General features: G+C 32.5%; 2 protein-coding genes across 6 annotated transcripts; both read right to left on the reverse strand.

Annotated features, from left to right (window-relative positions):
* Window positions 1-1,070: 1,070 nt before the first annotated feature.
* Window positions 1,071-3,449, reverse strand: LOC108321024 (probable WRKY transcription factor 9). The gene is made up of 5 exons (XM_017552646.2): window positions 3,192-3,449; window positions 2,769-2,906; window positions 2,325-2,684; window positions 2,102-2,215; window positions 1,071-1,889 (listed from the first exon to the last, which is right to left on the reverse strand). The coding sequence occupies exons 1-5, from the start codon at window positions 3,426-3,428 to the stop codon at window positions 1,275-1,277; spliced, it is 1,464 nt and encodes a 487-aa protein (XP_017408135.2). The 5' UTR covers window positions 3,429-3,449; the 3' UTR covers window positions 1,071-1,274.
* A 7,356-nt stretch (window positions 3,450-10,805) lies between these two features.
* On the reverse strand, window positions 10,806-15,809 carry LOC108321006 (adhesin AWP3b). Of its 5 annotated transcripts, none has more exons than XM_052881002.1 (7): window positions 15,203-15,807; window positions 15,006-15,093; window positions 14,574-14,908; window positions 13,505-13,770; window positions 13,333-13,422; window positions 11,175-11,915; window positions 10,806-11,089 (listed from the first exon to the last, which is right to left on the reverse strand). In XM_052881002.1, the coding sequence occupies exons 3-7, from the start codon at window positions 14,674-14,676 to the stop codon at window positions 11,069-11,071; spliced, it is 1,221 nt and encodes a 406-aa protein (XP_052736962.1). In that variant the 5' UTR covers window positions 14,677-14,908; window positions 15,006-15,093; window positions 15,203-15,807; the 3' UTR covers window positions 10,806-11,068. The 5 variants fall into 5 exon arrangements, with proteins under 5 accessions (XP_052736962.1, XP_052736957.1, XP_017408117.1 ...); XM_052880997.1 differs by having other exon boundaries at window positions 14,574-14,725; window positions 14,839-14,908; window positions 15,006-15,807; XM_017552628.2 differs by having other exon boundaries at window positions 14,574-15,093.
* Window positions 15,810-16,214: the final 405 nt, after the last annotated feature.

A 16,214-nucleotide genomic window follows, 5' to 3' on the forward strand; every position in this document is an offset into this window, starting at 1 on the left:
TGAATATTTTGATACTCCATACCCATTAGATATAATATCTCTTCGGATCATAATTGTGTGTTGACAATGTGTTACCTTTAGGAAACACATCATTCAATAACACAAACAATTTTGTGAAGTTTTTATTAATTCACTCATTTTTTGTCTTCACATTAAACAATTTTAATACTATTGATGATAGAGTTAACTTAATACATTCTTAATACAAAAGTCTTTCCGTATCATTACACAAATTATCATGAGCATGTGGGAAGGAAGCATGTCTAATATCACAAATTATTTTTTCTAGTGATCATCTCACTATAAGAGATTAAGTTGTAACTCCTGTTATTTACCTATGAATTTAATTTTGTAATTAAATTAAAATTTACAATACGAATATTATTACCTACGAATTTATTTTTGTATGTAAGTTTATCATGATTTCTTTCTAATAACGAAGAAAGGATTTCAGAACAAAGTGATAGTATGAATTTAACACTTACTATATTTCTAATAATGAAGAACGGATTTCATAACAAAGTGATAGTATGAATTTAATACTTACTATAGTATAACTATTTGTTTTCTTTATTATATAAAATAAAATAAATAAATAAAAATCAAATACGCCTTTAGTCTTCCCTTTCATCATCATCTTCACATTCTAAATACAAAGAACTAATTAGTGACAGATAATTACTTTACCTGTGTGAACACATGCACATTAATTAACACTTGCTTTTAAACTGGATTTGAACTTAAGGTAGCAATTTTTCTCAATTAATTAATTGAAGCGCGTAACCATATTCATTTTCTATATATCACGGATCCCTCCAAAAAAGAAAAAAAAAATTAATACACAAGAATAAAATATCTTTAACTATCAACTTGAAACCACATTAGTGCAATTATATAGACTTAAAACACAGTTAAGAAAGACTGTGCAATAGTTTAATAATTGAGCCATGCTAACTGCATTAGTTAAAAGCCCTTTTCCACGTGTATGGCCTCCAACTAGTTAATTACCCAAACCTTACTTCACAACAACCAACAACAATTAATAACACAAAAATTTTACAAGGAAAACAGAAGAAACCACCCCTGTATGTTATTTATACGAAGATACATATATAAAATGTAATGTCTGATAAGTCTATTGAACATGTCTAAAGTATAACTTTCCCTTTTGTCTTCAACTTACTCTTATCTTCAAGCTGAAAAATCAAGTGTGGCTTATCAATTTTTGAAAGAGATTTCTACGACCCAGTTGGTGTTACCAGCTAGAGCTAAAGCTAGCTACCATTTTGGCCACTCCTAGGACCAAATGAAGTCCCTATAGGATGATTAGCATTGTGGCTCTCTTTATTCATGAGAGATGTTATGGCTGCAGCAACAGCAACCCTAAACTTGGGATCTGAGGCAATTGCAGAAACATTCTCATCAAGTTGCTTGCTTTCTTCTCCTTTCCACATTCTATCATGAATGTCCACTGGTCTAGGCTTGTGAAAATTGTTGTTCATTGAGATTGCACCACCACCATGGTATTTGTTTGGCATCCAAGAAAATCGGGTGTCAGTTGTGGTATTTGAGGAGCTACCGGTTGAAAAACGTAGTGGTTCACTGAGATTGCTTGTAAGATCAAGAACAACCCCTTTTGATGGATCATTGGGGTTTATGCTCCTGAAATTCGAAGCTGAGTTTAATGGGTGGAAGGCGTTGTAAGGAAGGGGTGCTTGAGTGAAACTAGAAGTGCCATCTGAAATAGGGTTGCTTGAATCTAGCAACATGAAGGAAGCTGCTGCAGAAGCTGTAGAAGCCATGGCAGTTGCACCCACAGGAAGTGGATGATTATGTGTCCCTTCGTAGGTTGTAATAAGAATCGACATGTCATCTATGCATCTTTGTACCTATACATATAAATTTAACAAACGCAAGAATTGAAGAGATATTAAATAACACGAAACCTTCACAAAAAAAAAAGGACAAGGCTTGAACTTAATTGAAACATGTGCTTAAATTAACCCTAACAAGGTATACATAGAATGTGTTTTTTCTTGAAAAGTGTGAAAGTTTAATGTCGAAAACAAACACGGGGATAGTGTGCATGTAAAAGAATTACCTGTTTCCTAACGGGGCAGCCTGGGGCTACAGTGCAACGATAATAGGCTCGTGGACATGGATTTCCCTTTGCAATTTTCTGTCCATATTTTCTCCATTGGCACCCATCATTCATCTGTCACAACATTAAGATGATTAGTTCAATGTGAATCCAATCATGCAGACAATGATGGTATCATGAAAACTGCATTAATTATGAATACATATATAGATTTTGAACTCACTGTGGCAGCTTCACATCTTGCTCTAACCGAAACCCTAGCCTTTCTGTTTGGAGGGGAGATAGCATGGGTAGTCATACCGGGCAACTCATGTGTCCGCTGTAGTTTGTTCTGCACTGACACAAAACTTGCCAATTGCTGATCTTTTCTGTCTTCCTTGTTTCCCACATCACTTTCTTTTTGACTTGTGCTTGGCTGCAACCTCAGTGATAAACCCAATTCACTCTCGCTTAAACTGTCATCATCAGTGTTTGGTGGAGATGGAGCCCTTTGAATTTTCTTATTCACGATCTCAAGAATTCTCGATGGTCCTTCACCGCTGGTGGTGGCAATGTCTTGAAGGGAGAGAGAAATTTCATGATCCTATAAAAATGGGATCTGTGTATTATTATATATAGAAAAAATAAATATAGATTAAAGTCAAAATATGAATATAATAGGATTTACCTTTCTTTTATTGTTTTCCTGGATAGCTGAGAATTTCATCTGCAGATCATAATAGTCTTTCATTGTTTGTTCTACAACTTTCCTCAGAACTTTGTTTTCCTCTTTCATGCTCTCCATCTCCATTTGTAGGACACTTAACTGGAGGAAAATACCATACTCTTTAACGTTCTAATCGAACAGGTCTAGCATATGTATCATATATGGTATTTATTCAAACAAAGTTATCAAAAGAATTCTGTGTTTTCAAGATCAGTTACACAGGCATATGCATAAGAAAAACTGAGAAAATAGATAGTCAAAAGATTCATTTTTAGCTGTTGTTTACTCATTCAGAATAATGAAATTGAGGAGGTAGAAGAGGTATAAGAAAGAGGATATGGTTTTGGATCTGGTTATTGATAATGAAAATATAATTATAAGTACCTCTTTTGTTTTTGTGTTATCTTGAAAAGATGTTTGTACCACTGATGCATCATCTTCTATTTCACCAGCTGCAGCTTCAGGGACTTCTTCCTTGTTATGATCAAGAATCTGTGGCATTTTTTGTTCGTGGTTATACTCTTTGACTTGCTCATCAAGTTGTGGTTTTTGTTCATCATCAGCATCTATCTTCAAAGATAGATCAATTTCCATGTTTGTGGGGTTTTGGCTTCTACCCATGAATTAGGACAAGGTTGAGAGGTTCTGAAGAATCTCCTCCTTTGTCCTCTCTTATGATTTATATATAAAAAGTATATACGCCACTTTTGAGGCACCAAAGTCAATTCCCTCGTCCCGAAGACGTTTCTTATATCTTGGACACACAAGGACGCATCTATGATTTGACTTTAGTTGGCTTCTTAATGAACCTCCAATTAAATTAATCACTCTATAAGCTTCTATGTTAAAATTTAATAAAAACAGGCAAGTGGGCACCCTACTATATTTGATAAGTGAATCCTCTCCCAATGCCAAAAAGACAAAAATAACCATTGCCATCCTGGGTCATTGACCTTTTATAATTGCCCTTTCTGTGATCAAGAATCAAATCAACCAGTGCACTGAAAAAAAGGTGATTTTTTGACATTATTACATAGCATAAAATAACATATATAGGCTTTATTTTTATCCTTTTAGACCACGTAATTAAGCCGCCTAACATCATGTTTAATTGAAGCCAGCGTGCTAATAATACAAACCTTTTTTCATTACTAACACTAGGGCACACGCTAGGGCATGCACTATATCATGAATTGCATGCTTCTCTTTTTATCTCTATCTGTGCATGTTAGGGCATGACTCGCATGAAAACCAATGCCCTTTTACACTGGAAAAGAGAAGCCATTTGTTCAACATTGAAGGGGCACTCGTGCTGCATGTGCCTGCTAATGGCGAACAATTTGACGAGATTCATTCCAGCTTTTTTATACAGTTGAAAAATACAGAAAAATATATTATTCTAAACCTTAACATGCAGCTGATTAATTATAATATTTGAGTTAATGTTACATCATCTATTACCACGGAATATGAGCCCCGTACGAAATCCCATATGAAGGAAAAAAAAAAAAAAAACCTTGGGATCAGATCTTGATTTTGTCAACTCTAAGACCATATTTAACTTCCCTTACATCTCAGCTCCTACTTTATAGTTAGTTGTATATAATATATACTTTAGTTCTATACTACCTCCCACGTTATACTTTAATAATCAACAAAAAAAATATCCATTTTTTCGCAGTAAACTCTTTCTGTAAAGTAAACAGATTTATTTATTATACATTAATCTATTTATATACAAAGTTGTTTATGATATTTTCTTGGACCTTCAAACATACACACCACACTTTTCTAGCTCTTTATTTATTACATCATGCTATCGTGTCCCACGCACTATTTTCTTTCATCGAACTTTAACTAGAAAACGAACTTTCTTCCCTTGGCCAATTATCTTTAGGGTCCCGATATTTTCACAACTAATTTTTAACACATTTTTTACAACGTCACGTGTCAGCAGCTTATTGGTCCGTTTTTTCTTTATTTTTATTGTTAAAATGTGACGTTGAAATTGAGGAGGATTTCATAAATTTAGAATTTCAAAGATACTCCTTGCCATGTTTCATTAAAAATCAACGTTCTCTCTCTTCGTTTTCGTTCTCCCTCTTCCTTGTCGTTCTCGTTCTTCCTTCTCATTCTCCATCTTCGTTCTCGCTCTCCTTCTTCGTTCTCATTCTTCGTTGTCATTGTCGATCTTCGTTTTCGTTCCATCTGTTTGTTTGGTCAACATGGTCTTGTTTGTTGAGGGTATTGTGCGAAATGGCAAGTTTCGGTGACCATGGTCTTCGAGCAAGCTAAATGCATTCTCCCTCCATTTTCTTCATTGCGTTTTGGGTTTGACTTTGGATTTTTCATGTGGTGTTTAAATTTGTGTTGTTTTCGTTTTTGGGTTTTGATTTTTTGCTTATTTTATTTTCGTTGATGCAGTTGACCGTTCGTCACTCTTTTCAACAAAGTATATTTGTACTTTGAACGAACTTTCTCCTCTTCTTCTTGGCCAATTATCTTTATGTTGTATACTGGGATTTTGTTTCTGATTTATTTTTAAATGTTGTAGATTGATAACACCCGAATAATTATATATAGTTGTAGGCTGCAGAAGTTACAAAGAATTTAATTTAATGATATAAAAGAATAAGGTGTATCTATATATATATATATATATATATATATATATATATATATATATATATATATATATATATATATATATATATATATATATATATATATATATATATATATATATATATATATATATATATATAGTTTCGTATTTTCTTATAGTTGTGAACAAAATATTATTAAAAGAGAGTAGAAATGGTATTCCAACCCAAATACATTAGTCCAACAAGGTCAAATTTAACGAGATACATAAAGATAAGTTACGTGATGAATACACCAAAACCAGAAAAAGAACATTGAACATGGTAAACCATGTAGATAATTTAACCATTGAAATAAAAGGAAATACTTTTAAAAACTGTATTGTTTGTTATTAATTACTCAACTAACAAAAAGATGTTCAATTGTACATTACTTCTTTCTTCTTTAAAGAGAGAGAGAGAGGTTGATTTTTAATTTATTAAACAAAAATGGAAGGTCAGGATAATCCTCTTTGCCCACCCAATTTTCAGGCTATTGTGAACATATAGATCTATGTTTCCATTAAATAAAATTTCCACACCCATCTTGACTATATGAATTTAGATTTTTCCATCTCCATCCTTGCATAAAAAAGGTTTATTTGACATATGAATTTGAAATTTAATGCTCAATTTTATTCGTAACACATGTTTCTGTCAAAGTCGGATTTGTTCTCATGGATTCAACTATATACATTTATATACTTCTCATGACTACACGTGGATCTATAATATACACTCCATGGAGAAAGAGAGAGATGGGAAAAATTAAATTGAAGGGAGTGAGTGTGAAAGGATGAAAATATATAAGAAAGAAAATGGGGAGTGAAAAAGATCAAAGATTGAATATTTTTCTTGTGTTTATCTTTTACTCCCATGTTTCTATAATGAAAAACGTCACATTCATCACATGAAATCAGATTGTTATTTGAATTATATTTATGCTGTTTGAAAGAGAAGGAAAAAAAAACATAAAAATAAAATGGAAAAATGGCACACGTGACATATAAATCTCACATAACACATATGTATCACTTCTTTTTCTTTCTAAATTTACTCAAATTACTCTCATATAAATTCATCTTCAAATCCATGAAAACGTTTTAGGAAAGAGGAAGTCAACATTTGGGGTTTGAAAAATATATTGATATTGAACATAAGTAAATGTTAGTTATAAACACTGAATTTCAACGAATAGGTAAAAGTGAGTCGTGAAGAGAAAATTTTAAAGTTTGTGTAATTATTTTTGTTATTTTCAACTTTCTTTTGCCTCTTTTGCCTCCATGCGTGGTTGGGACCATCCATGGACTCTTAAAATTAGTCTAAACATTGCCAAACTACCTTGACTTCCTCCTTTTATCGTTTTTATTGCAAAACCTATTATGGGCCGAACGGAATATCAGAACCCATACTTTTTTCCCATCACACACCCACCATCACTAATTATCAAAACGCTTTTATTTTAATATTATCATTAAGAATAATCTAATATTTATAAATTATATTCATATTAAAAACTGTTTTATGGTTTTCATAATAAATAATCTTAAATTTTAAAGTGTTCTCGTAAAATAAAGAATCAAACATCAATGAAAGCAATCTCGATCTTTATGAAGATATCAAACTATCTACTTTTAAAATGACATTCATTCATCTGATAGAAGATGTAATGTTCAAGACAAAACTTATAACAAGATGCAAATCCAATTTTAATTTGTCACATCACTTTTGAAGCCATCAACAATAAAACTTTTGGAATATGTTTAGTGTTTTTAGTACCAAAAAAAGATATTTAATATAAAATTTGCTTTAAACAACACAAAGCTGAGTAGAATAGAGAGCTATGTTAGCTAAAAAGGCTACCAACAACGATTAAAACTAACCTTTAAAAACAATTTTGAAACCATATTTATTTGAGTCGTCTCAAAAATAAGTAATTTAATGTCGATTTATGCCCCGAGCTGTCATTTTTACTGTGACCGAAGGAAGAGGAGGGCATCAAGGAGGTTTAATTACTGCTGAAATTTCCACCTAAGGAGACTGCGTAGAACATTTTATTCATGAGAAATAGTACGAAGGAACTTTAATACAAATTTTACTTAAAATTTTTATTTTTGAAAATTGATTAATAAATAAATTAATTAAATAATTATGTAGATTGAAAATATTGTGTAAGATGATCTTTTTTATAAATAGTTATATATATTGTGTTTGATTTTGAACTTACTTTTATTTTATTGTTAGTAATGACTGCAATGATCTCGTAAATAAATTACGTGTGGAATATATTATTTTCTACATAAATAAGAATACATTTCACAATTTAAAAAATATATTTTCTAAGTTTTTGAAGAATTTTTGTGTTAGGTAGGATCAACTCATAATATTTTCATTTTAAATATGATTAACTTTAAATAAGTTTAAAGAATTTGAATTGTATCACAAAGTTAATAATACTTTATTTAGACTTAGCATATATTTTGAATTTGATAAAAAATAATGAATTAATAAATATAGTGGATGTTACATAAAATATAAGAATTTGAATTTTTTTTTATATTTTCTTTTATATTATATAGACATGTTTCTCTCCGTACTATTTTTTATTGACTTGGTCAGTATACATTGACTTAAAATTAATTTGTACATTGTTCGTTTTTCAAAAAGATATATCCGACTCGATGAAATTTGAGATGTTACTGTTTTAATCTATTTTTAACTAATTTTCATGGACTTTTGGTTAATTTTGATGTTTTACTTTAATGGATAGTTTTTTTATCAATATTAATAAAAAATAAAACAGTAAAATTTTGATAAAAGAACATCATAAAAATAATTATAATTAATATTAATTAAAATAATTTTAAAGTTAGTCGGAAACTTTTTACAAAAATTAGTTATAAATCTAACAAAAGATGTTTTTAAATATTATTTAATATTACAATACATTTTATATTTGACAGTAGTTAAAATATTCTTAGTAAGTTCATCAAATTTAAATTATTTTATTCCATCCAACACTCAAAGATAATAACAGTATGAAAGTTAAAACTTCATAATTTAAATTACTTTATGAAAAAGCTAAAAAGAATAATAAAATCGTTCAAATTTATTGAAGTTGCTTAAAACTGTTAAATTTCCAATTAGGTTTAATCATTCAATAAGTCCTTATTTTTTAGGAGAATCTTAATTTGGTCCTTTTCTTTCTTGGCGTCTCAATTGGGTCCTATTTTTGTGAAAATTGCAACAATTTGGTCCCTACCGTTAAATTGAACCTAATGGCGTCAGTATCTGATAAACGTGACACACTGTATTGATTTTTTTTTTACGTGTCACGGTGAACTAACTGATGCTGAATGACGTGGATTTAGTTTATTTTAAAATTAAAAAATTGAGAGTTTCATGGGATAGCCACCCACCGCAGATCTTCTTTCACAGGTTAGAATTTTTTCCTAAAGTTCCACCGGAGACTTCTCTCCCTCCTCCGATTCTACCACCATTCAGATTAACTTACATATAAGGTATTGAAAGGTGTGTTTTTGTAACTACTTCGTAAGGTTCAATAGTAGAAAGTTCCAAAATCCCACCAAATCTCGAGGTTCATCAATGGCGTCGTCACTCGCGGTTCTCTTCTTCATCCCCTCCTTCGTCTTATCCTCTCTATGCCATGCACTACCGCACGAAGCCGCATTTGACGTCGTCGATGTCCTCTTGGATTCAAGGTTCGTATCTATGGCTTTAACACTAGAAGTTGTTCAAGAAATCTGGTCAGCCGTCCCTTGACCTCCTCCGCTTCCACCTCGCACCGTTCCTGCTCACCTCGTCCAGCCTCCGCCTCCTAAGCGTCGGCGCAAGGATCCCGACAACGCTCCCCGGTCAGTCTCTCACTGTCACAACCTCTCCATCTGATTGCGCAACCTTCATTAACAACATAAAACTCACGCCATGGTCAATCTACGACGACGTGAAGAAACTTGCGATTAAGGTGCGAGTTAGGGTTTTTGTAATTAGGGTTTTTTTGGTTTTTGATTTGGGAATTTTCTCAGTTCTTATTTTGTCTTGCAGTGGTTAAAATGTTGAACGAACGATTGGGTTCCTGTGCAGTCTAAGGTGGCTGCCATGGAAGCTGGGCACTGGAGAAGATGAAGGATGGCATTCGAGGAGATGGCAGATGACTACTTTGTCCTTATTTAAATTTTATTTCCCCTTTTTACAGTCCATTTTTTAATTCAAAAATTAAAATAATACACTTCACATACATTTCTAATGCCACATCATTTAAAAAGACATCATCAACATGCCATGTCACACTCTTCCTAACGGCGTCTTCTAAATTTAACGGTAAGGGTTTATTTGATTCAATTTTACAAAAATAAGAACCCAATTGAGACGCAAAAAAAGAAAGGGACCTACTTGAGATTCTGGACGAAAATAGGAACCTACCAAAACATTAAACCTTCCAATTAATAATGTTTAAAATGCTGGAAGAAGTTGAATATAAACTCAACCTCCAACTGCTTGATTAAATAAGTAATTAAAAGATTGAAATGATTGATTTGACTTGAGATAAGTTTAAAAGGCATGTCCTACAAAATGAGAAAGAACGTCATCAGAAAATCATCTCGCTAGATTATTATATAAAAGTGAATAACTTAAAAGTTTTTTAATAACTGATTAAGAAAGCTATAGAACATTTTTTTTTATAAATTTATGTAACTGGATTGCTAACTCTTATTTATTTGAGGTGAGATAAATATAAATTTACTAAAAAAATTAAGATTAGAAATTTTCTTTATTTTTGTAGTTATGCATAATTTTCTCTTTAAAATTTTATATAACAAAAAAAATGCAAAATTCAATTATTGAAAATTTTGAGGACTTATATCATTTTAATATGATCTTTAATATACTAATTTCATATGGATATAGATAGCGTTGACTGTATGCACATGGTTTCTTTCTGCAAAATAATTAATGATGAATGGTTGATTTCTTTATATAATAAATAGAGATGGAAAGAAAGAAAGAAAGTAACTGTATAATTAAACAATTACTGTAAAAATAAGATTTTAACAATATTGAATAAATAATGTAACTCATAATAAATAAGGAGTCACATGTTTTCATGCAAATTCATTTATCTTAGACCCTACCTAATTTAAAGAAATATAATTAAGTAATTTAATTCAAGAAGTGTCCATATATTCATAGATACAATATATAACTTGTAGGTTTTTAAATACTTTTCTTTTGAAGTTTATACTTTTATAACACAGAATATGCGTACAAGTGTAAGCATATCTCAACCTTAACCTAATCAATTCGGGATCAAAATCAAGTTTAGGGTTTCAAAAGAAAAGAACAAAATAAACTAATTTCTTGCCCTTTTTCTATTTCTAATGATAATGAAGTATGGTGAAGCATTTCTATTGTCCTACTAGTTCTACTCGCCTACTAAAACCTGTAGCAGAGTTTGTATCTTTAACAAATAACAGTAAAAAATAGAAAAACTTCTAAGTTGTAAACATAATTTACTTGTGGAGTTCCACCTAATCTTCCAGCAACGGAATCAAGTAGCAGTGCATTCTGTCATTGAAGCACATGTTGCAGAATAATTGTTCATGGCTGTAACTTCATGTGCTGCAAGAGGAAACAAATGCACAGATCATAAGAAAACTATTGTAAATTAATTACAGCAATGAAACAGTTCAAGAAGAATAATAACCTGTTCATAGAAGTTTTGTATCTCCTCTTCAGTGAGGCCTTCATCATCTCCAGCACTTTCCTGCCACCCAAGTGAACGTAAAAATGCAATCTCTTCCTCTTCTGTAAAAGGAAATGGATTGCTGATATGCTGATTCTCTCCACTGCTTGAAGGTTTCAGAGGTTCATTGGCAGCATTGTCGTTCACTGTAATTATGGAGCTGCAGTCACTCACCGTGTTCAGAGAAGAGGAATCCACTGAAGAAGCATCTCTAGATTTCAGAATGGGAGAACTAGAGACATTTGTTGTGCTGGCTTCAGACTTCTCCGAGGAACAAGACATGTCAATTGGCAACACGTCAGAAGAAGGTTTTTCCATGGAACTCTTCCTTGAAAGATTCTTGAAGAAATCATTCCTGCTCTGGGTAGGAAAAGTTGGTTTCTTCTCCAATGTTATCCATGAAGAAGGGGTTGAATTGTTGTTACCTAAGCTTCTAGAGGGAGCAGCTATAGAAGTGGATCTAGTGGCACCAACTGGGGCGGCCAATGATCTACTATTTGGACTTAATAAGTTGTCTTTCACTACTGAAGAGACACCATTCAACTCTCTTGAAGCACTGAAATTATGGGAATTAACAGAACTAGTTTTCTGTATATCTGAGTTTGGATGAGCACCCTGTAATGAATAACCAAGTCGCCGTGAGTAGAAGGGATACTGCTGCCGCCCTGTCTTGGCCTTTGATTTCTCCAAAGAGCTAGCAGCCTTCACCATATTCATATTCCAAAGTTAGTAATACATCAAAAACTTCCAACAATCGTTAACTGCTAGTTAGTGATGCTAAATTTCCTCACAGTTATTGAACTTAAATTGCAAAGCAAGCCACACATTCAGTCCAAGAAAGTTTGAACCGCACAATGGTTTTCCTTTTTAGGTACAAGACTCCAAGTTATTACTGTTTACTTCTAAGAAATGAGCATCAATGCACCAAGCACAGCAGAGATTAGATAATACAGAGATAAGAAGTTCTTTAGCAAAGGTGAGGGTCCTCAATCAAGCATACTATAAGAGGATTCAACGGCTATAGATTGGTCATGTACAAAAAACCAATATTATTTTGGAAAAAATGATACAATCCAAATCAGAAAATATAAAAATCTTAAATGTTTCAGAAGTGAAACAAAAGATATGCCTTTATAACCAATGTTAACAAGAAAATAACTAAGTTTAAAGTTTAGGGATTAGACCACGGACTGTGTTTTCCCTTTATTGCATTGCAGTAGTTCAAACTCTAATCAATACCTAAAGAAAAACGTGATATTACACAGAATTGATCCAGAAGGTACTTCTGAGCTTTTCATGGTTAAGCTTTATTGGTTATTCTTCAAAGACAACTCTTCTTAGCAATTAAATGAAAATAAGCAAGCAAATACATCAAAGTAGACAGAACTTTAGTGCAACTACAATCCGATTGGTCCACCATATCTTTTAACCTCCAGCATCAGTAAACAAATGTCTTTGGTGTATTATCCCATCATAGTTGGGTCACTGATATTTTTCTTTCTTACTAAGAATAAGGTAAAGGTTGGAAGGGGTGAAGAAATGCATGGCAGCCTTAATATAGTTTTTACCTATTTTCATGAGTTTTCACATTTTGTGCATCGAAAGGAACGAACAATAAAAGAAAAAAGGATTTTATGCCATGTAGACTACAACTGTCAATTCCATAATAGTACAAAGCCGAATGAGTCAGGTGTAGTATACCTCCTCATAGACAGCAAGGAGGAGAATGATATCATCTATCCAAACTTGAATAATATGACTAATAATTATTTCTAGTAAGGCATATGGCAATATATTGAGTTAAATAAATCATAACTAAAATCAATCAAAAGTATATACCACAAACAGATGCTTATGACTTCAACACTTCCAAAATAATTCATTGATTAGAACATAGATCACTAAAGTTGGAAGAAAATATATTTTACATGTAAAATGTTTCTGGTTTAGCAGATTTTCAGGTGGAACATCAATCACAATCCAACATATAACAGTACCATGAAGTTTTCTATTGTGCATAAAACCCATAAATTGTTCTATGAAAAAAGTCAATATATTTAAAATTAATGCTTTGATAACTATATTATTTTAAGAAAAAAGAAGCAGAAGAAACACTTACCAGGGATCTAGGTGTGGATGGTGTAACTGGGATTAATAACCTAGATTGCTTAAGGGCCAACTCTTCAAGCTTTTGAGTACTAGAAGATAACTGTATGGAAAATATACCATAAGAGCACTAAACACATTTCAACAATTGCAAAACTTAAAATAGAGTTCAACATCAAACATACTTGTGATGGTGAGTAAGAGTGATGTGGACTCTGAGCCAATGTCTCAGCCATACTGAGGCCCATAGAAGATGTGCTTGAAGAAATATTATACTGCTGCATCATCATAGCCTTGCTTCTGATTCCAACTGTCATAGGAATATCATGTGATGCTGAGGTCAGGCCGTCATTGTCAATATCTTTCTCCCCATCCATACCAGGCCAGCTTCTCTCATAACTACTATGTGGCCTTGAGAAGCTAGGATTCCGACTGGTGTAAGTCATTTGATCTGACATAAGAAGGATATTTGACACTATCAAAACTGTTCATAGATGTTTACTTCTATTGAGAATATTTACTTAATATCTTTTTTTATTTCAATTATTTTTAGGAAATCTTTCAGTTTTAGAAATATATTTCCTATAATGATAGGAAAATATTCAGTTATTATTTAGATTTAGAAAATCTATGATAAATATTTGATATTTTAACACATTATGCTCTATATACAGAGTAGATAAATAAAATAAAACAAGTTTCTCTATAGAACATATTTCTATATCTCATATTTTCAAAAACCATAAAAATTCTAACCATTTCAGTTATGCAGTATCACGGATGACAGTATCTTCTCAAGCACAATATTTGGGGACTAAATATCATACATGATGAACCAAAGTACAAGATTTCACATTTGGCATAAAACGCTCCTAACTTCGAAATAACGACTCTGGTATGTGTTGGTGAAAAAGAATAAATGTTCCTAATAGGAAACTTTGTTGAAGAAAATAAAAGACCAATAAAATTTGCTTTCCAATGCAGAGAATTTCCCTGTCAAGCATTAAAAGATTCAAGAGAATTTCCCTTTCTTTCCAGAATGGGCATGGGAATGGATGGAAAATTGGCTACAATCATGGATCAAACTTAAAGCTGCTTCCTGCCCCATACCATTTCTTTTGTTTTCAACTAACGTATAGAAAAGAACAATTGAATCTCAATTTTTTCTTCCTTACTTTCCATAATTTTATTTTTAAACATAAGAGCATGCTATTAAGTATTATGGGGTATTCAGCACTAAGCATAAACATTTACCAGAGTATGGTGATGTGAATTGGTTGTTTGTACCAGTCACTTTACTGTCATTTCCACTGCTTTTCAACCATTGCGGTGCCAATGTATGATCACCTCCTTCCATTCTTCATATCAAATACACCAATCCTTTTCCAGGATCGAATTAATTTGTGCTTCACGTTAAATGTGTAAATTATCAGTGCAATTCCTTTCACTTTTTCCTAATGACCAATCCAATACTTCTTATTAGCACTTGGTTAATATCATCGATGCTAAAATAACTAACTTCTCACAAACTGAGGTCTTTCTTCAAATTCCCAAATTGCAAATGATCAAAAGTGATGATGTTCTGCAGACTGCAACAAGAACCTGTTCACTCTTTATCAATGTACAAATGTACAAAACTCACTGTACGCTGGGTGACGATGAGGAAACTTCAATAAAAAGCAATACCCCTCAATGTCTGCATTTAACCCCTCGTGCCCTCAAAAAATGAAGAGTTCGATTTCAGTCTCAAGTTCTTCTCACCGGAAGCAATTAGCTTCATTAAAAAAGGGCCAACAAAATGAATATTTCTGAATCAAAGACACAGAATAAAACAAAAAATCATACTATATTACAAGAATTCCCTGCTCTCTGTAACCACTAACCTAGTGTCTAATCCGATTAGTCATAAATTGAACCACAGAAACACCTTCAGGCAATCTGCTTAAATTTAATAAACCCTCCGACACCCAGAGAGAATAATAAGAAGGCGCAGCAAGCCAGGTCTATGAGGTAGAAAAACTGAAGGATTAAAGGGGAAAAAAGGACTAAAGAATCAAACAAGTGAGAAACACAAGTCAAACATCCTCAACCATCAGCAAAAACTAAGAACAACCCAGTGACTCAAATTGAGGAATTAGACGAAAGAAGGGACACGGGGTACATTGTACGGAGATTATAAGACGGGTAAACTGATAAAGGTAGAGACTTTGGGTGGGAAAGAGTGAAGAGGCGAAAAGGGGTGTCCAGGCTTCACGCAGAGGAGCAGAAAGAAGAGGGTGTGATTGCTTGGAGAAGAGGGCAAGGGTTTAATCGAAAAAGGGTGACAGAAAAGAAACGAAGCTGCGCAGAGTATTAAGGGTGGGGTTCTGAAAAGAATTAAAGGGCGGTGTAGAATTTGGTTTGGCGTTTCATGTGGTGTGCTTCTGCTTCACCCACCAGTCACCACTGCCACCTTGTCTTGTGTTGTACCAATGTAAACGTTTGGTTGGCTTGTGCCTCAAGTATTTGTTTGGTTTAGGTATTTATTTTACCTTCTTTGCTCAAAAGATAAGTCCTCACTAATTAACAGACTTTGTTTATATCCTTAGTCTATGCATGCATCATTGCTGCCCAGCCAGATATTCATAAATAAAAAGGTTTAATTAACACATGCACTAAACAATATGAGCTAGATAATTAATTTTAACATTAATTAAAGGAATCAATATCATTTAATTCATTATTGCTATAAATTAAAGGAAACTACTAAAATAACACCTCAATTGATTAAAAAGAATTACTCCTTCCATTATATTTTTTCCTTAGATGAATCACCCATTGCAAGAAAATTATCACCTACAACCAATTTTAGAAATCAAAATAATTAGTTAATATATTGATTAGAGCTGTCAAAAC

Source organism: Vigna angularis, chromosome 1 (assembly GCF_016808095.1).
Source record: "Vigna angularis cultivar LongXiaoDou No.4 chromosome 1, ASM1680809v1, whole genome shotgun sequence".
NCBI lineage: Eukaryota > Viridiplantae > Streptophyta > Magnoliopsida > Fabales > Fabaceae > Vigna > Vigna angularis.

What these genes read in the sequence shown, in the direction of transcription:
- LOC108321024 (XM_017552646.2), bottom strand. Translation starts at nt 3,428, where the DNA reads ATGGGTAGAAGCCAAAACCCCACAAACATGGAAATTGATCTATCTTTG. An exon ending in ATAACACAAAAACAAAAGAG is followed by an intron (nt 2,907 to 3,191) that starts GTACTTATAATT and finishes ATTTTCCTCCAG; the next exon opens with TTAAGTGTCCTACAAATGGA. An exon ending in GCTGCCCCGTTAGGAAACAG is followed by an intron (nt 1,890 to 2,101) that starts GTAATTCTTTTA and finishes TTATATGTATAG; the next exon opens with GTACAAAGATGCATAGATGA.
- LOC108321006 (XM_052880988.1), bottom strand. Translation starts at nt 14,676, where the DNA reads ATGGAAGGAGGTGATCATACATTGGCACCGCAATGGTTGAAAAGCAGT. An exon ending in ATTCACATCACCATACTCTG is followed by an intron (nt 13,771 to 14,573) that starts GTAAATGTTTAT and finishes TTCTTATGTCAG; the next exon opens with ATCAAATGACTTACACCAGT. An exon ending in ACTCTTACTCACCATCACAA is followed by an intron (nt 13,423 to 13,504) that starts GTATGTTTGATG and finishes TTTTCCATACAG; the next exon opens with TTATCTTCTAGTACTCAAAA.